Source organism: Canis lupus, chromosome 8 (assembly GCF_003254725.2).
Source record: "Canis lupus dingo isolate Sandy chromosome 8, ASM325472v2, whole genome shotgun sequence".
In the NCBI taxonomy this organism is placed as follows: domain Eukaryota; kingdom Metazoa; phylum Chordata; class Mammalia; order Carnivora; family Canidae; genus Canis; species Canis lupus.
The window spans coordinates 70,379,900-70,406,117 of NC_064250.1; the positions used below are offsets into that span (position 1 = coordinate 70,379,900).

The 26,218-nt window shown below is 49.0% G+C and overlaps 1 protein-coding gene across 6 annotated transcripts in view; it reads right to left on the reverse strand.

Annotated features, from left to right (window-relative positions):
- Positions 1–3: 3 nt before the first annotated feature.
- Positions 4–26,218, reverse strand: part of MOK (MOK protein kinase) — a 60,725-nt gene continuing 34,510 nt past the window's right edge. For 2 of the 6 annotated variants that reach the window (XM_025443408.3, XM_025443409.3), the window contains exons 3-12: positions 25,367–25,456; positions 23,812–23,882; positions 11,553–11,631; positions 11,378–11,426; positions 9,417–9,595; positions 7,732–7,833; positions 6,330–6,503; positions 5,617–5,731; positions 3,758–3,958; positions 3,140–3,682 (exon numbers count right to left, since the gene is read on the reverse strand). In XM_025443408.3, coding sequence (XP_025299193.3) covers positions 3,608–3,682; positions 3,758–3,958; positions 5,617–5,731; positions 6,330–6,503; positions 7,732–7,833; positions 9,417–9,595; positions 11,378–11,426; positions 11,553–11,631; positions 23,812–23,882; positions 25,367–25,456 — 1,135 coding nt within the window. In that variant the 3' untranslated portion in view covers positions 3,140–3,607. Of the gene's footprint in view, positions 3,084–3,139; positions 3,683–3,757; positions 3,959–5,616; positions 5,732–6,329; positions 6,504–7,731; positions 7,834–9,416; positions 9,596–9,887; positions 11,329–11,377; positions 11,427–11,552; positions 11,632–23,811; positions 23,883–25,366; positions 25,457–26,218 lie in introns of those variants that run through there. The other 4 variants (XR_003134971.3, XM_049113500.1, XM_049113501.1 and 1 more) reach the window with 4 other exon arrangements.

Consider the following 26,218-nt stretch of genomic DNA (forward strand, 5'->3'; position numbering starts at 1 on the left):
GCGTCCTTCGAAGACGTTTTTATTTGGTGTGACCGTAAACCACAAAGTGTTGGAAAGACATTTCTCTAAAATCTGGGGCATGTCCACATGACTGAGATAGAAAACGGAGTGCACGCTGTCCGAGAACTACACCATGTTCGTGGTCTCCGTGTGTGCAGCCGGGGACAGCCACCTTAGCCTGGGTCGCGGTCGCTGCTCAGAGAGGCCAGTGCAGCCCGGGGCCGAGCCACTGGGAGCTCCCACTGCCTGCAGAGCCTCTGGGTCCCGGGGACACCAGGAAGTAGTAAGACACCCTGTCGTTTCAGTGAAAGAGTCAGAACTGATAGATCATATACCTTCAAAATGACCTGCGTGTTAAAACTGCACATTCTAAATGTCATCCTGGTCCCAACGCTGGCTCCTGGGTGCTGCTATCACACAAGACCCCACCCATGCAGGCCCAGGGACACGCGAGTAGGCCCACGTACTGCTGCGGGCCAGCAAAGGCCGCCTTTGAAAATGAAGCCCAGAGTTCATCTTGTGATCCTGTGGTGCTGTCTCCTGTGAAGTGACAGGTAGAAATCTGGTCGGCACGAGGGCAACGGTCACGTGTCAAATTCAGCCTCAGTTTGGTCAGATGACCTGGCCCGTGCTCCCTGCTTCCACTGGCCCTGAGATTCACATCCAGGCTCTGTCCCCTGCTTGTCCCCTCCCGCAGGCTCACAGACCGTCGCTGACCGTCTCCGCTGAAGCTGCCAGACGTTTTGGTGTAGATTTGCTGTAGATGCATCTGTACTGGAAACACGTCTATGGCTCTTGTACCTACGACTGGTTCCTGGCCAAGTCGTCCAAGCTGGCTTCCAAAATCAGAGTGCCGTGTAACTGCTGCCACCCCCGCTGCCACAGACACGCAGCATTCAGCAGGCCCTGGGTAGACGGCACCCAGGCCAGCCTCGAGGCCGGTCACGACTCTCGGGAGCCAGGGAAAGAGGTGGAAGTAGGCTCAGCTCACCTAGTATGACTTGTGTTTGCTTTTATTCTTCCCCTGAGCTTTCTTACACCTTGGGAGCTGGTGCATGCATGCTCCACGTGTGGGGATGGGTCTAAGGGAAGCTAAGAGGAGACAGATGTTTCAGGGAGTGGAGTCAGCGAGGCTGCTGGCTGGCCGCGTGGCCTGGCCAGAGCAAAGAGCAGGCCCAGGAGTGTCCTCAGCACCTGGGGGGAGTGGGGGGGCAGGGGCAGCAGAGCCCAGGTCTCTTGGGTGGCGTTGCCTCTGCTTTTTCCGCTCCACGACTTTGCAGGGCTAAGGTGCTGTCAGACCTGGAACCCTTGGACCAGCGCACCAGGCCACACCTCCACACTGGGGGCAGCCAGGCTGCGTGTGCTCGTGCCTCCCTGCCTCGCGCCCTCTCAAGCTGAGACCAAGAAGACCTGGTGGGTGAAGAGCAGAGGTTGGGGCACCAGGCAGGTGCTGGGAAACGCTGTACAATGAGCCAACTTGACAGGGTGATGGAGGAGCAGGACTTCGGCTCTGCTTCCCTTCTGGAGCTTTTTGGCAACAAAAAGTGCTCAGGAATAGCGTTGCTTGCAAAGGCTCAGCCGGCCTTCATGTCCCCTTCACGTCCCCTTCACCACCCTTCCAGCCGGGAGTGAGCAGAGGCTCCCCCAGGCTCTGGCGGCAGGCTGAGGCGGCCTCCCGTGCCCGTCGCAGGCCTAGATGCCAGGCAGAGAGTGAGCCAAAGCCACTCCAGCTGCCCGGGACTGGCTCCCATGCTGAGAGCCGATGGGTGCAGGAAGCGCGAGCGTGGCCGGAGGATCACCCTGCTGCTCCACGGAGATTGGTGTGCGGGGCTGGAGCAGCCGAGCCTCGTGTGGCTGGGCCCTGGGCTGGCTGTGTCACAGCACTTGGATCCCAAAGACCAACATGAAGCCAAAAGAGTTTCATTTGCTGCACAGGTCACACCCCAAAGGGCTTGGCCTACCCCCCCAGAGGCCCCGTGGGGGAGGGGTAAGTTCACTTTCTCACAGAGGTATGCGGGAGAACTTTAAAGATTTTCCGCTCAAATTTTATACCTATGAAGGGGGGAACAGTTTTCCTAAATACACAAATTCTTGTCAGTCCTTAAATGGGTCCTTAGAGCCAATCCTGGTGGACAGGAGCTCGCTCCCCCTGAGCTGCTGCGGCTCAGAGGCCTGGTTCCCTAGCAGCCTCTCCTGCCTGGGCTCAGAGTGGGGGCTCACTGGCCGTACAGGGCTCCCTTCCATCCCAGGCACCCGCTCCTGTCTCCCCGGCCTTCCTGCTGCAGGGCCACAGCCCCACCTGGCTCTGGCCTCCTCCCATGGGACCTGGAACTCCCAGATCCCCTGCAGAGGCTGAATGGCACCCTGCCTGTCCCCCATGCCCCTTCCCCATCGGGCATCCTGAAGGCCCCACCAGCGTGTTAAACCAGTTCAGAGGAAGCTCTTTCCATCCCTTCCACATGTGTGCACCCAGTTCTGAACATCCCCATAGCCTGGTGTCTGGTCTTGAATCTGCCCCCAGGTGGCAGGTGGGTGCAGAGGTCGTGGCCACCAGAGAGCACATGGAAGACTGTCACAGATTTGTCTTAAAAGAGGGAACAAGAGGCCGAAGACTAACCTGGGAAATTTGCTTCTTCTAACCATTGTAAGTTTGTGAAGACGAGAAAAAGAAGGTGTCATTATGTTACATCCCAAGACAAAAGGGCTCAGGAGGGTCGTGCCCCCGCCCACAGGCGGCCCAGGACCACTGCTCCTCTGCGGCGCCCCACCCCCCACCCCCACGGAGAGGCAGGTTCCCTTCTGTGTCCAACCTGCTGCCGGCACCCCGGAAGCCAAGCAAAGCGCCATCGGAAGTAGCATCTCTACTCACAGGCAAGGCTGGGCCTCCAGAGCTAAGCGACGTGGCCTCGGGGAAGCCCGGCGCTCCGACTCACCTCGCGCTTGGCAGCCTCGTCCGGCCGCAGCTCCCGGGGGCACCCGGGCCGAGCCTGTGCTGGGTCCTTACTGGCTTTCCATGTGCCACAAAATTAAGCTGTACCAAAGCCTTCCCAACAAAATAAATTCCCCAAATATGCTCACACAACCTAAAATAAAGAAATGGATGTCAAGACACGTGTTTAACTCAGAAAATATCAAACTATTGTAACGACAGCTTATTCTTTAATAAAAACTCCAAGAGCGTAATCTGTAAGCTGTAACGTGCCACGGCACCACCGGTGCTGGACTAAAGGCTCGACACGCAGAGCGCGTGGTGAAACCAAGCCTAAATCACACATCATGTAAACTCTGACTTCTGTTTGGATTTGGATTAAAAAATTACAAAATATTCTGTCCCAAAATCTTAGGTTACAAAAATGAAATTCAAAAACCCCAGAATGAGGTGGTTTTACGAATGTATTCGACTGGAACGTACAGTGCAGCTGCCCTCGGGGTGCAAAGAGCCCCAGGCTGGGGGCTCCGGGCTGAGTGGGTACGGCTGGCCTGTGGGGCAGCGGCCTCGGGGGGACGGCGCCAGGCCTGTCCCCGGAGCCCTCCGTCCGAGGCGGGCGGCGTCACGGCCCGGCCCAGCTGCACCTGGTCGTGCTCCGCGCAGGTGAGCCCGTGCTGCTCAGTAGCCTCCGCCTTTCCTCTCTATCGTGGGCAGGTGGTACTGTTTGGGCTTAATGTCCTTCTGGGCGTCTGTCTGTCAAAGGAAACAGCAGACGCTCAGCGGGGCGGGCGCGAGGGCGGGAGCGGCGGGGAGCTAGCGGACGGCTACCTTCTGGTTGGCGCCCACACACTTCAGGGGCCTCAGCGCCGGGGCTTTCCTGTGGGCCCCGGGGCCCCACGCGGAGGGCAGCGCGGGGCTGGAGTATGAGGACAGCTTGGTCACTCCTGACAGCGTCAGTCTGGGCAGTTCCGTGGGGCAGGCCGGTCCGGGTCTCTTGGGATGGTCCTCTCCTGGCCTTAGGGACTGTTTCTTGGAACAAAACACAGGTCGGGTGAATGTACAACGGTGTCCCCTTTATGGAAATTCGGAAAAACAAGAGCAGTTCTTTTGCACGACTTTCACCTAATGTAACCTGACCAAGACGTGTGACCATACGATGACCAGACGGTATCCCTGTCACCCCCGGGACGTGGCTGCTCAGAGTCCCCTGCGGAAGGCAAAGCCTCCACACTCAAGTCTCATGCGGAGTCGGCCCCGCAGGGCAGCGCCCGTGGCCTGGCCCGACGCCACGGAGGCCACTGAGATCCCAGCAGCGCACCACGGGCCACAGCTGCCTGGTGCCCCTCTCCAACCCCGGACACCGGCCTTGCGTTAGTGTGGCTGCTGAGCTAAGAATTTTTTTTTTTTTTTGGAAGATTCTATCTGTCTGTCTGTCTGTCCATCTAGGAGAAGGGAAGGGAGAGACTCTGTCCCCGCTGAGTGGAGCGCCTGTTACAGGGCTCGATCCCACGAACCCGAGACGACAACCTGAGCTGAAACCAAGAGTTGGACGGACACTCAACCCACTGAGCCACCCAGGCATGCCTGCATTTTTTAAGAGCTGAAAACAATTTCCTGGCATGTTAACAATTACGTGAAGTTCAAATCGCGGTGTTCCGTTTTCCCAAGGCAGAGCCCCACTGTTCATTTACGTATCCTCCACGGCACCAAAGAGGGCAGCTATGACGGGACTGTGGTCCACAAAGCTGGAAAGGCTTCCTGTGTGGCTTGTGCCCTAAAGACGTGTGGGGACTGTGCTGGGTGCCGGCAAGAGTGACCGGGTCAGACGGCCGTCTCACCAGGAGGGAAGGGCCGAGCAGGACAGAATGAGGGAGGCTCAGGTGGGGGATGCTGTTGCACTGTTTGGGGCCTGAGCAGCTGAAAGGGAGCTGCTTCCACCCTTAAAGGGAAGGTGCAGGGAGAAAAGCATGTTTGGGGGGAAAGACCGGGAGATTGGGTCTGAAAAACCCAGCCTGTTACACAGTCAAGTGGAACCTCAGGCAGGCGCTGAACACAGCAGACTGTAGTTCCAGAAAGCAGGCTGGCTGCAGATACAGCTGTGACCTCAGCTCCTAGCACGAACTGACACTCGAGAGACACTGGGCTGAGTGACGGAAGGGCATGGTCATCACACAGTGCGGTGCCAGCCCAGAATGTGGACTGGGGGGCTGAGCAGCGGGGACCACTTGGGGCGCCAAAGGATGACAACACTGCAAAAGGAAGCTGCTGTTCCTAAAGCAAACATCTGTACCCAGGAGAGTGCTCATCTGGGGCCCTCTGCATGCGTGGGGGCATGTGGGCCTGTCACCGGGTCACCCGGGCCAGTGTCATCCTCTCTGGCCCCCTGTGAGGGTCAGTCAGAGGGCACAGGCAGGTGACAGCTGTGAAGCACTTTGCCAGAGAACCTGGCACCTGCCACCCTGCCTCTCCTCGCCTGGCCTGTGCACACGGGACGCTGCCGTCCCCCCAGCTCGTGGGACAGAAGGGGCAGGAGCGGTGGGGGCCGCACTCCCCGCGTCCCGGCAGACGCCACGGGCACAGGTCGGGCCTTGTGCTGGGCACCCCCTGGCCTGCCGCGGGGCGTCCTCCGCAGACACACAGGCCGCCAGGGCGTCCGGTGCTCGCCGCTCACTGACTTCGCTCGGTACCTGCTTTCTGTCCTCCTTTGAAATTTGCCAGCCGTTCCTGAGTAGTTCCGGTGCCACGGGGCGCTCTGGAAAGAAAGCTTTCCTGTGGCTGGCCACAGCCTGCTTCTCCGCTGCCCTACAGGGAAGGGAGAGAGAGGGTGCGCTCCCCTGAGAACGTGCCCCGCGCCGTGCATGCGCCTTCTCCCTGTCCCCAAACTGCTCTATTCTTTCCCATGTGAGCTGTGACGAGGAGCCTGTCTTCCCTCCTTTGTCTCAGCCCCTGGAGACGGCCCCACAAGCTGGGGACACGGCCCTGCCGGAGGCCCGCAGCCCCCGCCCATGGAGGCTGGGTCACGCGTCACCCTCACACATCCCCCCACGCTCAGGCTGCAGGAGGGCACAGAGACGTGGCCTGAGACACCCTCGGGCAGCTCCTCCCACCCCAGGTACCACGCAGCGAGCTCTCAAACCTCACACCGAGGGGACTTTGCTGTCACTGGTGGGCACCAGGCTCCTCCTGGAATCTTAACCACTGGAGCCTTGGCACCAACCTCCAGCAGCCACTGAGCCCTCCTGCCCGGCCGCAGACTGCTAATTGCCTCCTTTTGGGGGGCTACACCAGAAAAGGGAGGGGTACATCCTGGGGGCACCCAAGTTCAAGACAGAGCTGGTCCTGGACCCGCTGCCTCAGCACGCCCCGCCATGGGCAGCCCCGGCCCCACTCGGGCGCCCACCTCTGCTCGTGGAAGTAGGGATGCTGCAGGGCCTGGTGGGCGGTGATTCTCTCATCAGGATCATAGGCCACCATGGCGTGCAGGAGGGAGAGGCATTGCGAGGACCAGCTGGCTGTCAGTAGAGGTATTCCTGATCCCTTTTTAAAAGGAAAATCAAAACTCATAGCTCTCGACCTGTATTAAAAGCCCAATGATAATAAATGATCATGCCATTATTTAGAGCACTTGGCCATCATGATTCTACGGGGGCCTGTACTGGTGACAGCAGTTTACGCTCTAAGGAGGGGGTGTGACCATGCAGTTGTCCAAACCCAGAGAATGTACAGCAGCAGCAGAGGAATCCCGCGGGCAGACTGAGGACTTGGGGCGGGGATGATGTGTCAGCTGGGGTCCTGGGTGGTGACCGATGTGCCATCCTGGCGTGGAGGGCCACGGTGGGGGAGGCCGTGTGTGCCCCATGCCCCCAGGTGGTCTACGGGAAATCTGTGGACCTTCCACTAAATTTTGCTCTGAACCTAAAACTGCTCTAAAAAATAAAACTCTATTTTTTATTTTTTTTAAAAGATCTCTTTATTTATTCATTCATTCACTCATTCATTCATGAGAGACAGAGAGAGAGGCAGAGACACAGGCAAAGGCTCCCTGTGGGGATCCCAATGCAGGACTCAATCCTAGGACCCCAGGATCACGACCTGAGCCAAAGGCAGACACTCCAGCATGGAGCCACCCAGGTGCCCCAAAAAAGTCTATGTGTTGAAATGAGGCAGGCGTTGTGAAATCTGATGTGCTATCAATGTAGGAAAATGACTTTTCCCCGAGAAGACTAATAGCACATTCTTACCTGAGAAGAAAGAGATAAAGCTTAAAAGTAGAAAAAGAAAGAATCCAGAATAGTTGTCTTTCCCTGTCTCCTGAGGGCCCGGAGATGCCCACCCCCGTAGAAGCCCCCAGCAACCCAGATTCAGCTGCATCGCTGACCAAATCAAACCCTACCCAGTCCTGGTTTAGGTATCAGTGTTGCTGGCAATGCTGGGTGACGTCACACAGTCCTCCCCACGCACAGCCTATGTGTGGGAACCTTCTCTGCCCACAGGTCTCTCAGTCCTGGGTAAGTATTCAGAGGACAAAACCTGACTGGCAGGCCCTGAGCAAGACCACCAGAACTCTTCTGTGGTGCCTGAGGGAGAGCGGCCCTGGCAAGACTCCTGAGGCGACAGCCCCGAGCAGCTGCTGCGCTGGCACCCCCACCAACCTGTAGCCCCCTCAGCAGCAGCGGGGACCCAAGCAGACGGAGGACCTACAAGAGCAAGAGAGGCGCAGCCTGGTCCACTCGGCTGGCTCCCACCACCAGCCCGGGCAGGGGGCAAGTTCACACGGACTGTCAGGTGCACACCACACTTACTGTTTGAACTTGGTGAGGGTCTTCTCGGCAGGTGTGCCAATGACATCGTGGATTTTTGAGATCTGGTCCAGCTCATTGGCTCCGGGGAAGAGGGGTTGCAAACTGGAAGAGCAGGACGGGGCTGTGGTTAGGACAGGCCGTGCCCTCTTCATCCCAGGACCCCCACTTTGTGAGGCAGCTAGCTCACACGGGAACCCGAGGACACAACCCCATCTGCGGGGTACTCCTTGCAGCTACAGGGTTTCCGTTCCCCCTTCACCTCAGGCCTGTTCCTCCTTTCCTGACAGGTAGGTGTCACTCTAAGAGATGGCTCCGTTCTCTCTGTACACCCTGGGATCTCTGCAGTGCCACGTGACATTCACGCTGTGACACACAACCTCCACAAGTCTCCTGTCACAGGAGAGGTTTTTCAACAGATATTCAGGTGGGTCAAGTCTGGTTTTGCTGACAAATGAAGTCCAAGGAATGTTTTGGTTTTTGGAGCTTTAATGGATTTTGGAATCGTGGGTAAAAGATTTCAGGCCGATATAAATTCAGTTTGCATGCCATGCCACAAAGCAGCGTTTGGACCTGCAGTTCTGCACAGGAAAGCCACCGTGTCCGTGGCTATAGGACAGAGGAGGAAAGCCCAGGCAGGCCAGGTGTATGTGGACCCCCGCAGGCTGGCCCGCACGCCCGTCATCAGGTTCTCAACAACAAAGTCCTTTCCCACCCTCAGGGATTTCAGCACAGCAGAAAGGACTGTCTGTTGGTACTTTAACCATCAATGAAACTGCCACTCGGCTTTCCAGATTTAATATGTCGAACACCAATCAAAAAAAAGAAAAAAACCCGCCCAGGCAGAAATTAAAAAAAAAAAAACATGTCGAGCACCTGTTCCAAATATCAACAGGTGTGTCCTGAAGGACATGCATGTCTGTGTTTATGAAGTGGTCAGTCGAGCTGGCGAAAGCAGATGACCCAGGTCCCCACCTATGACGCATGTCACCCAGACATTAAATTCACCTGCTCATCCTTAATAATCCACTCCAAGCAGGTGAGTGCCGGCCCTCCCCCTCCACAGGCCTCTTCAATCCCATGTCCTACTCACTCCTGAGCGAGACAAGCCCACTTCCCTCCTCCTGGGCCACTGCTCCATCGGCAGCGGAGCACAAAGGCTGGGGGGGGTGGGTACGGAGGCCAGGGAGGATGGTTATGACTGGGGTTTTCTAGAATCCAGCTGTGCATCCTACCTGACAGACCATCTCCCTTAGGGTAGGTCCCAGGAGCAGGGGCAAGGCTCACATATCCCCAGGGCACGCCCCCACACCGTGGCAGTAAGCATGTTTTTACTCTATCCCTGAACTCGCTAATCAATCATTCACAGATGAAGCCTAATGGGGAGGCCCACCCACCTAGGGCCAAGTTATGCCGGTAGGAGGAAAGTAACTGATATTCTTCGTACTTTATGACAAATAAACAAGGAAAAGCATTTGGCCAAAAGTAAAATGAAAGCCTAGGACATTTTCTGTGAAGTTAAACAGTCACATCATCAGATGACAGCAAAGTCTGTTTGGTAAAGGAAGGGATGGCATGAAGCCACTCGGTCAGCTGAGCCCCGCTATGTGACTCACTTCAGGACATTTACACAGAGGTCCCCTGGCACTGAGTGGGAGTCCTCAGACAAGAAGCGCGCCCAGCTCTACCTGGTGATCTCGTAGAACACACAGCCAGCGCTCCACAGGTCCATTTTGTAGGTGTAGAACCCGTCAGTGAGGAGACACTCTGGGGCACGGTACCAGCGGGTGGAAATATACTCTGTGTATGGCTGCTTGGAATAGATGCTCCGGCAGGATCCAAAGTCCCCTAGTTTCAGGACATCCTGCTGCAAGGGGAGAAAAGCAAGGATAAGTAACATCTCATCAAGCAGCTGTTACAATACAGACTGCTTTAAATATTTATCCACTAAGGGAAAGTTACTGGCATTGAAACTAGCTTATAAAATACAAATTACTTCATAAGCACCCGAACATGCCTCTAACAGATAAGCAAGTAGTGTTTCTACTCAGTGAGATACGTTTACAAATGTTCTGGTTATGTTTCACAAATATTTCCAAATGCCTACAGGTTTGGGAAAATTGTAAGTCACAGCATGAGTCTACAAATGAAACAAATACCATAGTGGTTCATTTGTCCTATTGTGTCTCTAACTTCCCAGTTGTCTAGCTCCACTGGCAGCTTTGTTCTCCACTGGGAAGGGGGGGTGCTGGGGAGCTTGGCAGCTCTCCGGAGCCATGGGCTCTTTGGAGCAAGTCAGACAGACCAGGGAGACATGTTTCGGGATATCTCTTCCATTTTGCTTACCCCTCAACATTCAGGTAGGAACGTACAGGCTGTCAATGAATTTGGAGCAAACGTTAAACACAACATGTTTCCCAGCCAGGTTATTAAGAAACGTCATTCCAAAGGCCTTTCACCTGATCCCATTACCCAGTGCATCATGTTGGCCCTCCAACAAAAATTGTACGGCATGTTAAAAGAAAAGCAAAAATAGTCTGCAGAGACAAAGCAAGCATCAGAACCAGTTTCAGATGTGGCACGGATTTAAGAATTTTGGAATTACCAGTCAGAAAACTTAAAATCACTATGAGTGATTTGTTAAGGGCTCCAGTGGAAAAAGCAGATGATGGGAAATGTACGCAGAAAGATGGAAACTCTAAGAAAGAATCAAAAGGAAGCACTAGAAATAAAAACGCTAACAGAAATAAAAAATGACTTTGATAAGCTCAGCCACAGACTAAACAGCCAAGGAAAGAATCAGTGAGCTGGAAGATGCACCAACAGAAACTTCCAAACTGAAATGCAGAGAGAACAAATCATGGCAGAAACAGAACAGCCAAGAACTGTGGGACTTCAAACGGTGTGACACTCACCCTACCGCGTGGATAAACAGCAGAGTGCTGACACAGAGGGAAAAATCCAGACTAAGAAAGAGCACATACTAGAGGATGCCATTTAGAGAACATTCCAGAAAACGCAAGCTAATGTATAATGACAAAGTCAGTCTTTGCCTTGGGGACAACAGAAAGGAGGGATGATGAGGGAGCAGGGGGAAACTTCCAGGGGCAAAAGGTTTGTTTGCTTAGCTGTGATGATGGCTTCATGGGTGTTACACACACCCAAACTTAGTAAGTTGTACGCTTTAAGTATGTACAGTTGACGTGGCTACGGACTAGGACAGACCTGAGTGCAAATCCTGCCTCTTCCACTTTCACATACACAGGGTTTGGAGTGGTAATCTGAATGGAGTTTACTGATCTCTTTTTTTTTTTTTTTTAAGTAGCATCTATACCCAACATGGGGCTCAAATTCACGACCCCGAGGTCAAGAGTTGCTTGCTCCACCAACTGAGCCAGCCTGCAGTTTATTTTTGCCCCTGCAGTTTATGTTTGCATATTGTAAGAGAAGAGTGCCTTATTTCCTTCCAGAGGTATAGCTACGTTCACAGCACTTATTAAATAAACTACTTTTTCCAAACTGGGAGAAAAACAAAACAACAGCATAACAAACATAGTACCCAACTATCTGGGACTGAAAACCTATCTAGTAAAAAGGTTTCCCATTCCACCTTTCTTCTGATAGCATTTTTTAATATAGAAGTTCTTACCTTTATTAATATATTTTCTGGCTTTACATCTCTGTGAAATATTCCATTTCTGCATTCAATAAAAAAGGAAGGATAGAATTAATTTATGCCTCATTCAAATTCTTTCACATTTTATTTTTAATGAATGTTAATACATTTTATTAATTTGAGAGCCACCAAGTCCCCAAGAGCATACCTGTGCATATGATCAAGGGATTTACATAACTGGTACATATAGTGCGTAATTTTTTTTTCTGATAATGGGTGTCTTCTCCCTGTGAGATCAAGGAAATAGCCAAATATGGTTAGCAGCGATACATATTCTGTGTTTTGAAAACAAAAATAGAATCCAAAAATGTTGTTTAATGATGTGTGAAAATCTAAAAATAACCTTTAGTAATTTCAGGAAATACGGAGGAGCGTACATACTAAATACACCATTTAAAATTTTACATACTGGTATGATTTCATGTAAAATCCCCTGTGCACGCGTTCTGATCACCACAAGAGTAGTACCAACAAATATGTGCAGAGTAGTTTGGTCTGATAAACCCCATGTGAGGCCCCGAGCCCCTGGGGCAGGCCTTCCAGGCTACACTCTTCCAAAAGGTTTGGTATGAAGTGTCAAGAGTCACTTGAAAATCCAGGGTTTTCCTCAACTTCCAGTCTGGATTTTTTTCTTAAGGTTTTATTTATTATTTATTTGAGAGAGAGCATGCTTGAGTGCAAGGCGGGAGGAGGGACAGCGACAAGCACTGAGCAGGGGGCCAGGCCCCATCTCACAACGCTGAGATCATTACCTGGGGCAAAACCAAGAGTCAGATGCTTAACTGACTGAGCCACTCAAGCACCCCTGGAGATTTCCATTTTAAAAGGGGGTTTAAAAGTTCCACAGAAGTGTGTTTTTAATCAAAGACCCATGATCGCTTTGAATTTCACAGCCCGCTCTCCTGACGGGAAGCACCCATCGTTTGGCTCCTGTCCGCTCGCACAGCTGCTCACCAGGCCTGCCTGCCTGCAGGTTATTCGTCCTACAACTCCTAATGCCACAATCCAGCATTACGGTTACCCTCGTTTCAGATGTCACATCTTGCTTGATTTTAATTTCAAAGGTGTGAGTTTTTAAACCACCTTCCCCAGTGTGAGCACATATCTTGGGTGACATGTTTGTTCCTAAGTTTGCGATTTCTTTTTTTTTTTTTTTTTTTTAGTTTGCGATTTCTGTTGACAAATATGTTTATTCTTTTTCTCTCTCACACTAGACAAGAATGTTTTCTGTTAATAGAAATTCGAATCACAAAATGTCGAAGTACAATTAACTTTTTCTTAATACTGTAATCTTTTTATTCTGTTTGAAATAATTTATTACCCACTTTCTAGAATTTAAAAGAATTTAAATGAAGACTTAGTCATCTTTCCCTACTTTGAATAATTCTGTACTTTAAATTCCTATCTGTATAAAGATGAAAAACAAAAATTCTATTCTCCATCATATGTTTTTTTTTTTAAAGATTTTATTTATTTATTCATGAGAGAGAGAGAGAGAAAGAGAGAGAGAGGCAGAGACACAGGCAGAGGGAGAAGCAGGCTCCATGCAGGGAGCCCGATGTGGGACTCGATCCTGGGTCTCCAGGATCACACCCTGGGCTGAATGAAGGCGGCACTAAACCGCTGAGCCACTGGGGCTGCCCTCATATGTGCTTCTGAATGAAGCTTCTGGAGATCTGGTTCTCATCCTGTGACAAGGGCCTCACTGCCCACTGAATTACCTGGCACTCAGGACCCCCCCCTTCCATCTCAACCAGGCTCTCAGGGTCCAGGAGGCACCTGACTCTCCTGGGGGCCTGTGAAGACACAGGATGCTCCCCCACACCCCTAGGCATTTGTGGTTCAGCAGGTCTGCTGTGGGGCCTCAAAAGCTGCCTTATGCACTAATTCCCAGATGCAGCTGTCAGGCCTGGACCCTCACTTTGAGAACCACGCCCACCACATCTTTCTGTATACTGAATGCTCCAGCCAAATTCACCTGTAGATGCTTATGGACACGCCTCCAAAGCTCTCCTGCTTCATACCTGTGCTCATGCTGTTCTGTTGCTAGGAGCACCCTTCCCAGCCATGCCTACACACCCAGATCTTACAGCACAGTCTTGTCAGGACAGTCACCCGAACTTTCACTCAAGAAGATGGGGTCTTGGGATCCCTGGGTGGCGCAGCGGTTTGGCGCCTGCCTTTGGCCCAGGGCGCGATCCTGGAGACCTGGGATCGAGTCCCACGTCGGACTCCCGGTGCATGGAATGGAGCCTGCTTCTCCCTCTGCCTATGTCTCTGCCTCTCTCTCTCTCTGTGTGACTATCATAAATAAAATAAAATAAAATAAAATAAAGAAAAAAACAAGTCTTTAAAAAAAGAAAAAGAAGATGGGGTCTTTTAGGGAAAGTCTAACCCACCCAATCTTCATAATCAGCTAGGGATGCTCTAAAATAGTGATTCCTGGGACACCTCGGTGGCTCAGAGCGTGAGCATGTGCCTTTGGCTCAGGGTGTGATCCCAGGGTTCTGGGATCGAGTCCTGCATTTGGGCTCCCCACAGGGAACCTGTTTCTCCCTCTGCCTGAGTCTCTGCCTCTCTTGTGTCTCTCATTAATAAATAAAATCTTAAAAAATAAAAAGGCCATAATCAAAAGTAAAAAAATAATAATAATGGCGATTCCCATAGGGTGCCTGTGGGGGTAGGGGTTCAGTCAGTTCAACCTCTGACTCTTGAATTCAGCTCAGGCCATGATCTCAGGGTTGTCCCTTTTCCTCTGTTCCTACCCCCACCCATGTGTGTGCTCACACATTTTCTCTCTCTCTCTCAAATAAATCTTTTTTTAAAGATTTATTTATTTATTCATGAGAGACAGAGAGAGAGACAGAGAGAGAGAGAGAAGCAGAAACATAGGCAGAGGGAGAAGCAGGCTCCCTGCAGGGAGCCCAATGTGGGACTTGATTCAGGGACTCCAGGATCACAGCCCGAGCCAAAGGCAACACTCAACCACTGAGCCACCCAGGCATCCCAATAAAATCTTTTTAAAAAGAAAAAGAAAATGGTGATTCCTAGCTCTAAATCCAGACCTAATGAATCACAAAACTAAACATAGGGGCCAGGAATCTGCATTTCTCAGCTGCCCTCTGTCCCCAGCATAAGAGCCCTCTTTGGGTGCTGACCCTTCCTTTCTTCTTTGTTCCCCTCTACCACCCACTAGCCCTGCAGGTAAGGTAACGGCTCCTCCCACCCCTGTACCCCTCCATGAGAACCCCTGCCTACAGAGGGAGCCCCTGAGGGAGTAGGGTGCAGTGTGAACCATGCAGGACTGTGGTCTGAACAATCCGAGTCCACACTCTTGACCAAGAGGTGGTTGGCTATCCATTCTCTACAATGGTCTTTCAAAAACAAGATCCTAACTTTCCAGGCCCGAGACTATCTGGTTCCTAACAGATGCATGTTTTCAAACATCTTGAAACAAATGGAGACAGAATTAAGAAACCACTTGTAAGCTCCTGTGTGAGCCTTCCTAAACGCCAACAGACCATGAACAGCCCTTCCTGGTCTCTTGTAGCAATCCTGATCAAGTTAATTTCTGCAAGCTAATTGTTTTAACCAAATATCCTCATTAAGAAGATTCTAAAGAAAAATGAAATACTTTTCATTTTTGGGAATGGGAAATATCAGAAAGGGAGACAGAACATGAGAGACTCCTAACTCTGGGAAACGAACTAGGGGTGGTAGAAAGGGAGGTGGGTGGGGGGTGAGGGTGACTGGGTGACGGGCACTGAGGGGAGCACTTGATGGGATGAGCACTGGGTGTTACTCTATATGTTGGCAAATTGAACACCAATAAAAAATAAATTAAAAAAAAAGAAAAAAAATAAAATTCTAAAGAACATCATATACGGGGATCCCTGGGTGGCTCCGCAGTTTGGCGCTTGCCTTCGGCCCGAGGCGTGATCCTAGAGTCCCGGGATCAAGTCCCGTGTCCGGCTCCCTGCATGGAGTCTGCCTCTGCCTGTGTCTCTGCCTCTCTCTCTCTCTCTCTCTGTATCCCTAATAAATAAATAAAATCTTAAAAAATAGAATACATACAATATCAATAATGTAAAAAACATTTAATGTGGGATCCCTGGGTGGCGCAGCGGTTTGGCGCCTGCCTTTGGCCCAGGGCGCGATCCTGGAGACCTGGGATCGAATCCCACATCGGGCTCCCGGTGCTTGGAGCCTGCTTCTCCCTCTGCCTGTGTCTCTGCCTCTCTCTTTCTCTCCGTGTGACTATCATGAATAAATAAATTTAAAAAGAAAAAAAAAAAAAGTTTAATGTAAAAACACAATAATAAACCGTGGCATTTGTTGCTGGTGCTAACTGAAGGAGCGTGGAGTCTGCAGTGTAACAGAATTTCTGGCACACACCCCTTCCAACAAGAGACCCCACTGGCAGGCCCATGCCCAGCTCTCCCAGTCAGGCTTGGAGCCCATACTGGGGTCCACCATGGCACAGGCAAATGGTCTACCATATACACCTCGGTCCAGAGGCTGTGCCTGTGGCACCAGGCACGTACACACCTGCCACAGCATCTTTCAAAGGAGAAGTCTGCATTATGACACATGGATCTGAGGTTAGAGACTCTGATCTGCAGGGGATAGCAGGCGGGATGTCAGCCTCAAGTGGAGCCTGAACAATCTCCCACCTCCCTCCCTTATCAACCATGGCAAAACTCGAGGACAGGTCCTCCAGTTCTGCTCTACGAAGCCAGCTCATCTTCAGCAAATGCCAGACCTTCTGTGAAATTCCACTTCCTCACGTCCACAACGGAGGCGAGCACACAGGATGGGGAAGACCAGATGCAGCCATGCAGAGCGAGCACACCAAGCAGTGTTAACATGATATTAATGATGACAGCGATCAGTGTTTACTGCAGACTGTGCAAGTGGCCACTGCTCTAAACATGGCACATATTTTATTTTCTCCTCACAATCATCAGAAGAGTTAGAAACCAGGATCACTCTCATGTCACAGACAAGGAGCAAGGCTCAGGGGCCTGACCCAGACCTACCATCATTAAACACGCAGGACAGGGGAGATGTGTGCTGCACCCACACAGCCAGACTGGAGCCACACTTCCCATGGTGGCATCGGCTACGAAGAAAATTCCAGCAACAAAAATGTTACATCCCTCACACCTTGTCTGAATGGGACAGAGACCTATCACGTAAGGAAAACAAGACATCGATCACTGTCAAAATGTTTCCAGGAAGTGCTAGGAATGCCAAAATACATTTTATTTCACTTCCACTTTCCTTTTATATACACACGAAAGTGATCTGGGGCCGAGGGGTGGGGGCTGTCTAAATGGATCCAAAGAGCTCTTCTAGTAAGGATAGAAGTAAAATTGCTAAGTAGATAAGAAAGCTATGTGTCACAGCCAACTGGCAACATTTCCTCTTTTGTTAGTACATAAAAATGCTCCTTCTCACAATCAGTGGGTCAGACTGATGAAATACAAAAATATAATTGAGTTGATCTGACAAGTAATGTTAGGCGAAAGAGTTATGTCGCAGGTAATAAGACACACTGCCTAAGCTATTCATGGAAATAAACTATAATGCTATGTTTATAGTCAAACCAAACCTATTTTGCTTTTTCCTACTTGGTTCATTCCCCAATGTCATGGATTTATTTCAGGGTGCCTGCCCCATGCACAGCCTCTAAAAGGTATAACCCTAAGGGGACATGGCCAGCCCACTGGACCCGCAACAGCCAGCACTCTGGCAGGGGACTAGTGACCAGGATTTCTAGGCCTGGCCCATCTGCTGCCAGTGGAGGGTTCCCAGGGTCTCAGTGGCCACGTCTACCAAGAGAAGAGGAGAGGGATGGGACCACGTGGCTCTGAGGTGGTCAGTGGTGGCCTTGACAGCCTGAGCTTTCCTGCTTCCACCTCCCAAGAGGCCTGACTGAGTGTCCCACAAGAGCTCTGAAGCTTTACAATAAACTCCCTCTTTCATATGTGAACTAGCTGAATGGCATGTGCTCCTTGCAATAAAATCGATCTACGACACTCAGTAGCTATAAACATTATCCAAGTGGACAACTAACACCATCCCACCCAGGGGACAGTGCCGGGCACTCAACAGGACACCAGTGATAGAGTCAACAAGGCCGCACTGCCGGAGAGCAAAAGGCCCAGCGGACAGAGTGCAAACAGTAAAGAAGCTGAGACATGGAAGGCCTCGTGTGGGTGGAAAGGAAACAAGAAAGAGATGCAATGGAGAAGGGAAGGTGAGTGAGGGGGCAAGCACCAAGGCTCTAAAGCAGGCGCCCGAGGGAACCCTGGGTGGCGCAGCGGTTTAGCGCCTGCCTTTGGCCCAGGGCGCGATCCTGGAGACCCGGGATCGAATCCCACGTCAGGCTCCCGGTGCATGGAGCCTGCTTCTCCCTCTGCCTATGTCTCTGCCTCTCTCTCTCTCTCTCTGTGTGACTATCATAAATAAATAAAAAAAAATTAAAAAAAAAAAAAAAGCAGGCGCCCGAGGTTTGGGGGCAGAGTGAACTAGCAACTCACAAAAGCAATTTAACTTGGAACAGTTCAAAACAAAACAAAACAAAGCAAAACAGAATCAGATACGAGTTAAGATAACAGATGCCTGTAGGGGCACCTGGCTCATGTGGAAGAAGGTGCGACTCTTGATCTTGGGGTCTTAAGTTTGAGCCCCACATTGCTGTCAGATTATATAAATAAATAAAACCTTAAAAAATAAAACAATAGATGCCTCTATAATCAGGTTCTTATCTTCATCAGTTTTTCCTTATAAACTCCAGGACAGCCTTTCCTGCTACAGGTGGCAGATGCCCAGTGTCACATGCACAATGCACCCATGTAAACAAACCAGGATTGCTATGGTGAGGCTGGTGCCCAGGCATGCCATCTACTTACTCCCTTCCATGGAAACTCTTCCTCAGTGTCAGGCAAAATACCTTCACCATCTTTTTGCTGGTCTCCCTACCACCATTCTTGCCCTCACGGCTCACAATGCAGACCCATTCCAACCTCGCAGGCCAGGTGTGAAAGCTCAAAGCCAGGTCCTTCAGGTTGCTTGTAGCTCGGAGCTCCATGTATGATTGGGTTCTGCCTAAGTCAGACTACTTGAGAAAGAGGATTCAGGCCCGCATTATGGGGCAGACAAGAGGAGGGAGAGCATTCAGTGTGAGTGCAGATGCTGGTGGAGGCAGCTTCCTGACTCTGGCAAAGGCTGCCTGGTTCTAGAGCTGGTGGCTGCCATAGCAACTTCTTCACTTTGAGCATCCTGTCTGTGCAGAGGCAGCAGCCTCCTTGGCAGCCCAATTCTGCAGAATCATTTTCAGTAGTTGCTTCCTGGGTGCCACACCCAGAGTGTCTCTTCAGCCCACCCAGTAACTCTGTAAAATCATCCATATCACTTAAGTCCCCTGGGGTTACACTGGCAAGAATAGATCTGTTGTCTATTCATTCGTTAAACAGAAATATCGTGGGCAGCCCGGGTGGCTCAGTGGTTTAGCGTCTGCCTTCAGCCCAGGGCCTGATCCTGGAGACCCCGGATCGGGTCCAACGTCGGGCTCCCTGCATGGAGCCTGCTTCTCCCTCTGCCTGTGTCTCTGCCTCTCTTTCTCTCTCTGTGTGTCTCTCATGAATAAATAAATAAAATCTTAAAAAAAAAAAAAACAGAAATATCCTTCTAAAAAGCGTAGTCCATGAACTGATACTGGTCTAGGGGCTGTTTAAGATTTTTTTAAAGATTTTATTTATTTATTCATGAGAGAGAGAGGGAAGAGAGAGAGAGAGAGACAGGCAGAGACACAGGCAGGAGAAGCAGGCTCCATGCCGGGAGCCCGACGTGGGACTCGATCCCGGGACTCCAGGATCATGCCCTGGGCCAAAGGCAGGCACTAAATCGCTAAGCCACCCAGGGATCCCCAAGATCTTTTTATTTATGAGAGAGAGACAGACAGGCAGAGAGAGAGAGAATGTATGTGTAAGAGCAGGGGTGAGAGGCAAAGGGAGAGGGAGAAGCAGACTCTGCTGAGCAGGGAGCCTGATGCAGGGCTTGATCCCAGGACCCTGAGATTATGACCAAAGCTGAAGGCAGATGCTTCACCAATTGAGCCACCCAGGTGCCCCTGCTTGTTACTGGTTTAAGAGGAGATGACAAAACAAGAGTGACTAAGGAACTCTTATGGCAACTCAACATCGCTGCAACCCCCAAGCACATAATCATTTTTCCAGTAATTAGTTTTTACATATTTTACAAAAGTCCTGGTCCACAACTGATTAGAAAGAAAAATGAACAAACAAAAAACTGGTCTTCCACTATAGTTTTAGAAACACTGGTCTAAACACCAACCAAAAGATGCTTTTCCTCTGCTTTAAAAGCCACTAATGCTTCCCATTGAACTCTAAATAACCGGACTTCTTACCCTGGCCCTACCTGTCCTACTGCCCCCTGCCCACCTCATTTCCTATAACTGTCTTCCTCATGTTCCAGCGACACTGGCCTCTTAACCTCACAGTGGCCTCAGGACCTTTGCACTAGCTGTCTCTGTCTGGATTAGTTCATCCCCTTCACTCTGACATGTGGCCTGTTTTATTTACTCATAACACTTATCCCCCTCTTGAACTATTTCTTGATCATTTCTTCACTTGTTCAGCATCTCTCTCTCTCTTCCTCAGAGTGTGAACCCATGTGGGTGGGACTATGTCCGCCATGTCCCCCACTGTGCCCACCTGCAGAGCAGCGCCTGGCATGTAGCAGTAAGACATCCTTTCCTGCATTTGCCTACATCTGCCACTCTTCCAGATGAAGACCACAATCATCTCTGCCTCATCTGACACCTACTGGACAAAGAGAAAATAACCCCAAGCAATTCATTTTCTCTAATGATTGACTTTCATATAGTTTCTCTCTTCAACAGACTCTACACTCTTTATCGAAAAAAGCATCTCCTGGGGCACCTAGGTGGCTCAGTTGGTTAAGTGTCTGCCTTTGGCTCAGGTCATGATCCCGGGGTCCTGGGATTGAGCCCCACAGCGGGCTCCCTGCTCGGCGAGGAGTCGGCTTCTCCCTCTCCCTCTGCCGGCTGTTCCCCCTGCTTGTGCTGTCAAATAAATAAAAATCTTCAAAAAAAAAAAACCCCACAAAGAAGCATCTTCTATTCTTCCCCTCTACTTTCACCAGACCTTGCCCACTGGTGTGCATGTAAGTGGGCAGCTCAATGATGACAGTGTGATCATCCACTCATGCCATTAACTGGCTCTTCGATACCTGACTGTGCTACTCAATATTCTAACCATCTGAGAGTAGTCATTTAAGTAAAATGAACTGTCATTCTAATAGGAAAAGCTTTAGTGATTGATCAGTTTTCAATTAAGTCAATGTTGTCATCAATAAGCACAGATAATGAGGAGGTGCCTATGCACTAGAGGCACTGAGCGGGGGCTGTGGGGGCCAAGGTAGTGGGTACAGCGGGAAAGTTAATGCTTCAGTCAGACTGGAGTGTAAGTTCTGGTTCTGCTATTTATTAACAACTTCACCTTGGGTCATCACTTAATCCTTGAAGCCTTGATTTCCTCATCTGTAAAACAGAGATAATGATGATGATCATTATCTGCACTGTGGGACGTCAAGCACTGTGGGAGCCAAGAGGCTGTATGTGTGATGGTTAAGAACAGGCACTCTGGAAGAGGCTGTCCAAGCCCAAAACCCACATCCACCATTTACTAGGTACATAACCTTGGACAAGTTATTTATCTCTCTATCCCTCCATTTCTCCATCTTTAAAATGGGGAAAATAACAGTGTCTGCTTGAATGGCTGCTGTGAAGGTAAAATGAGTTAATTCCTAGAAAGTGCTAAGAAGAGCACTTGACAGGTGGTCAGCATCCACTAACTGTTTGTTGGCTGTTACAGTGATCACCGTGTTTCATCAATTCTCAGAAGATTTTTTTCCCTCACACTTTAACAACTCTGAAATCATGACACAATATTTAATGTCTTACAATGACTACCGGTCATCTTCCCCATGTTTTAACATCTCTAAAACTATCGTGCCTCTGACAGCATCTTAGGCTCTGTGCACTGAGCCCAGCACTGGCCTATGAGAGGTTCTCAACATTTATGTGATGAGTCAATGTCTGTTGATCTACAATATAACATTTTATTTTATTTTTTTAAGTAGGCTCCACACCCACATGGAGCCCAACAAGGGGCTCAAACACATGACCCTGAGATCCAGACTTCAGCTGAGATCAAGAGTTAGATGCTCAACCAACTGAGCCATGCAGGGGCCCCATAACATTCCATTTTCTATAATCTCTCTCTGTAGACAAATACTGAAAGAAATGAATTTCTCCAATTATACAATTCCCTTACTACTGGAAAAGATATTTATTTCTAAACAAAGATTTCTCAAATGTCTAAACACATAGAAACTTGCTGGAAATTACTACCCCCTTCCCCCTAAGTTTTGAAATTTCACACTCTAGGAAGCAACAATCAGAAATCTAATATAAGACACATCTCACACACTAAATAAAGGAAGTGATTATGTAGGTACATTAAAAAGCAAAATATTGGCTCACTGATAAAAAAATTATAAATGAAGTAATATAAGGTTTGGTGGTTGTCTCTCTAGATCGTATTTGGGGCCCTGTCCTGATCCTCTGATGGACAGATAGGACCAAAGGGCACAATTTGTGTCAGACAGAATGTATGAGAAAATGAAACCATGGAGCAACACCTCATTTATCCAGACTATTTGGAATAGATGCTTAAGAAGGGAAATTTCCAGATCAATAAGGCTTACTCCTTGAATATAAAACTCTTTTCTACTGCAATCATTTTAGGCAGGAATCTTTTTAAAACATTTGCTTTCTTTACTTTCCTACTTTCCATCATGCTGCTGACATGGTATGCTTACCACCATGCATCATGCGATCATGCGGGTGTGCGTTCTCTAGCCCATCCTGGGGGACCTGGGATCTCTCAGCTGTCTGCCCAGGCTGCTCTTGTTTGTGGTGGCTTTGTTGTCGTTTCCTTGTTTTATATTTTCAGTTTCCTCGCCCACTGTGGGATTGTCACCTTCACTTTCTATTACTGCTGATGGGCTAAATTCTAGAAGCTCTTGTTTTTAATAGGTTTTAAACCAAGAAACCTGATAACTAACTTGTTAGAACTAGACTTAAAACACAAACAGATCCCAGAGTGATGGGCTTACCTATGAATAAAAGCACAAGGTTTGTAACATAAATATCATATATGCCCAGATATAAGGCAATCTCCTATTTTCTCAAAAAATGTCCTAAAGTTTTTAGATCCAAAAGTTTTTCATCAACTTTTATGGATGTAGAAAAATTTGCCTATCTTTGCTTTTATTAGTAATTTACTAAAGCATACATTTCAAATCACATATAAAATATACTAATTTGATCATTTTTTCCACTTTCCCACTTCATAATAATTTTATTTGAGCTCTTCATGTGCATCTTCAGCATCAGTGTCTTCATCACAGAATAGCTTCTTGGTCTTAAAAAATGTTACATAGCGCACCTTCTTCGGTTTGGCCTAAATTGTTCCAGAAAATAGAATGCAGTGGTTTTTAAATCCACTACGCAGCTGCCACTAAAATTCTATTCCAAGCCATAAATAGTCACTCACAGAACATGAAGCAGTTGATTTGTTTTCATCTGTCCGATAAGCACAATGTGACCTGTAAAATACCACACTTCCTGTGCCGCTTCTCAGCGACGTCTCCGAGGCTCATTTGTCCTGACATCTAACACAACTGTGCAGTCAGACCCCCAGGGATATTCGCTAAATGTGGGCCAACCATCTGCCTTCTTCTCTCTAGTTTCCTTCAGGTGACCTCTATAAGCCTCCAGAACCAGCTCAGGCGCATGTACTTTCCCAAACAGTGCTTTATTGTTCAAAAGAAAGTAAATAAGTGAGCACCCTGTGCCCGGGAGAGAGACTGTGTAAGGATCCAAATAGAAGGAGGTCTTCTCTCATCTGAGGGATGATGTCTGGGGGCAAGCCTTGCCTTATTTTGAGGCACAGAACAGAATGCTGAACAGCAGCAGTCAGAAGAGGGAACCCTGGAGTGGCACAGCGCCCCCTGCAGGGAGCCGCGGTGAGGAAGGGCTGTCGGGGAGCCATCCTCATCCACATCACTGGCCAGCCTGAAGGCACATGGCTTTACTTTTCTCAAGGGCAGCCCTATTCTGAGTAGATGAGAATGCCAGAAAAAGATCTCCCAAGAGGGAAGTAGTTCAGTACTGTATGTTACTATATGTGACTACTGCACTCTGGTGACTAATAATTTTGAGAACCAGAACAAAGTATGTGCACTACAAGCTTTGAAAGATCTTAGATTAGCTTGCAAATTATTCTACGTACCTTGTATTAGCTCATAAATATTCATGTCCATAAGTTCACATATTAGTGCAAGAGAACCAGATTTTCTGTCACTGAAGAAGAAAGCAGGTTTGTAAAAATGTTTTTTCTTATCTTGATCAGAAAATATAATCAAATATTTAATTCATTTGTAAATATTTCTGGTAGACATAAAGCACTGCCACATCAAAGACTTTACTGACTGAAAGAGAGCTTGTGATTTTTCAATCAATACTTCAGGTAAAATTAACTTAATAGTAAAACCTTAACTTTAAGCAAAAATTCTAAACAATTCTCTTTTTAATGAGATGTGTCTTAAACATATAAAATTAACTCCCAGCAGAAAGAAGAAATGAGGTTGAGGAGTTGGCTAAGCAAAAAAGAGGAAAAAGATCAATTCATGCTCTGTGACTACAAATTTATTTTTAATTTACCTAAATTCCTTCCATGTCATTGGAATAAATTATAATGAGGTGACAAAATCCACAAAGCAGTCAGGGGAAAAGGGAGGAAGACCGGTCACGTGATGCCGGTGTGGCATCCAGGCCTTACACACACTAGGGATGGAGGCCCCTGGCCAAGCTGCCAGCATCTGAGTTCAGACAGCTCTGAGGGATCCTGAGCCCCAGGAGGGGAAAGCGTGTCACTGCAGACCCTACTCAGGGCACCTCTGGCGGGGCTATCAGGAGACCCACACGCAATCCCAGGCAGAAATGCCTGTGAAGTGTGCACGAAGCACCATCCCCATGGTGACTGCTGCACCTCGCAGTCTCTGGACCTGGCCCACACTGACCGCTCAGAACACTGCAGGCCAGGAGGCCACACAGCTATGATGAGACATTTCACTTTGAGTTTAAGACGGCTCAATCCTCTAATTAAAATCAATCGCACTTTCATTGTCAGACACCTGGCTGGTTTAAAAGCAGCCTGGAAAGCCACAGAGAGACTTTAAATGGTGTGCACCTTCTCAGGGCCCACAGAAGGGCAGGGCCCAGGACCCTGGGTCCGAGTTCCTGGCTCAGGGTCCAGAAGTATGGTGCAGAATTGCCAACACCTAGGGATGAGCTGTGCTCTGCCTTCTTGATTGATAGGTAAGCTTTAGGGAAACTATTCTTAGAACTAGAACAGAGATGAAAAGTCCCCTGAATTGCATCAACCATAGTAAGGTAGGAGGTCTCACTGCCTGAGACTGTGCAGACGTGGCAACTGGCAGGGACAAAGCAAGTACAGTCCCTGACACATGACAACAGTACTTTCCCATTAGGCCTCAGATGCACAGGCCACTGTCTACAAAGAAGCCTCACGGACCTACAGCAGAGGAACCATTTGAATTTTGTATGCTTTTATAATACGAAGTCACCTAAACGAAGGCATTTCCACAGCAGGAATCAGTTATACATTTGTCCAAGTAAAGAAATATGTGACAAGATAAAATGAAAATCATTACTCCCTGAGCTACAAGACAAGTATTTTAAATGTCTACCATGGTTTTATTTCTTAAAAAGACTTAATCATGTAATCAAATTGAGATAATTTGTAAAGCCCCAAATATACTTACAAAACCACTTCATGCAACGTAAGAATGTTTGGGTGTGGATTCAGGCGCCTCAGTGCTTGTATCTCCCGCAGATTGTTCACTTGCTCAATACTATTGTGTAGGTAAAAATAAATAATTTATAATTTAAGTCAACTTTCAATTAGGGTTAGTCAATCATTATTTATTACCCATGGTCACAACTGAAAAACTCACAAATATTTCAAGCAAGTTAATCAGCTTATATTTTTCCCGACAGCAGTTAAAATTCAACACGTCTCAATCTGCATTATCTGATAAAAACCAAGGTTCTTATAGCTTTGGACATACATTCAAATTTTCCCCATCTAAACTCCTGAAAGAATACCTTGGTGGTTTCTTTGATAATTAATAAACATAGGAACATATAAAATTCCTTATTACTAACCAGCTGAGCAACATGAATACCACCTGAAGTACACATTTCAGACTTCCATGAGCAGACAGGGGAGTTGAATAAAGATACCAATCAGACAAAAGGAAGAGGAAAAAAAAAAGATCAAGTGGAACATTCTTTTGGGGGCACTTAGGCAACTGATTATAGAGCATCTTTCAATCACCTTTCCTGGGGTCTGCACTGGAAGAGACGACCAAGGCTCTTCTCCAAGGTCCCACACCTTGAGGGGAGCCCACTGACTCAGGACTAGGTTGCTGAAGACCCCACCTCTACCTGATGCCTGTCATGCCCCTACTTGTGGCATGCTGTAGGTCAGTGGGAAGGACCACTGGGAAGGACCTAGCCCCTCAGGGGAAATCTGACAATTTCTGGAAACATTTTTAGCTGTCACAGGTTCTGTAACATGCTGTTCCATACTGGCATTCAGCGGTAGCAGCCAG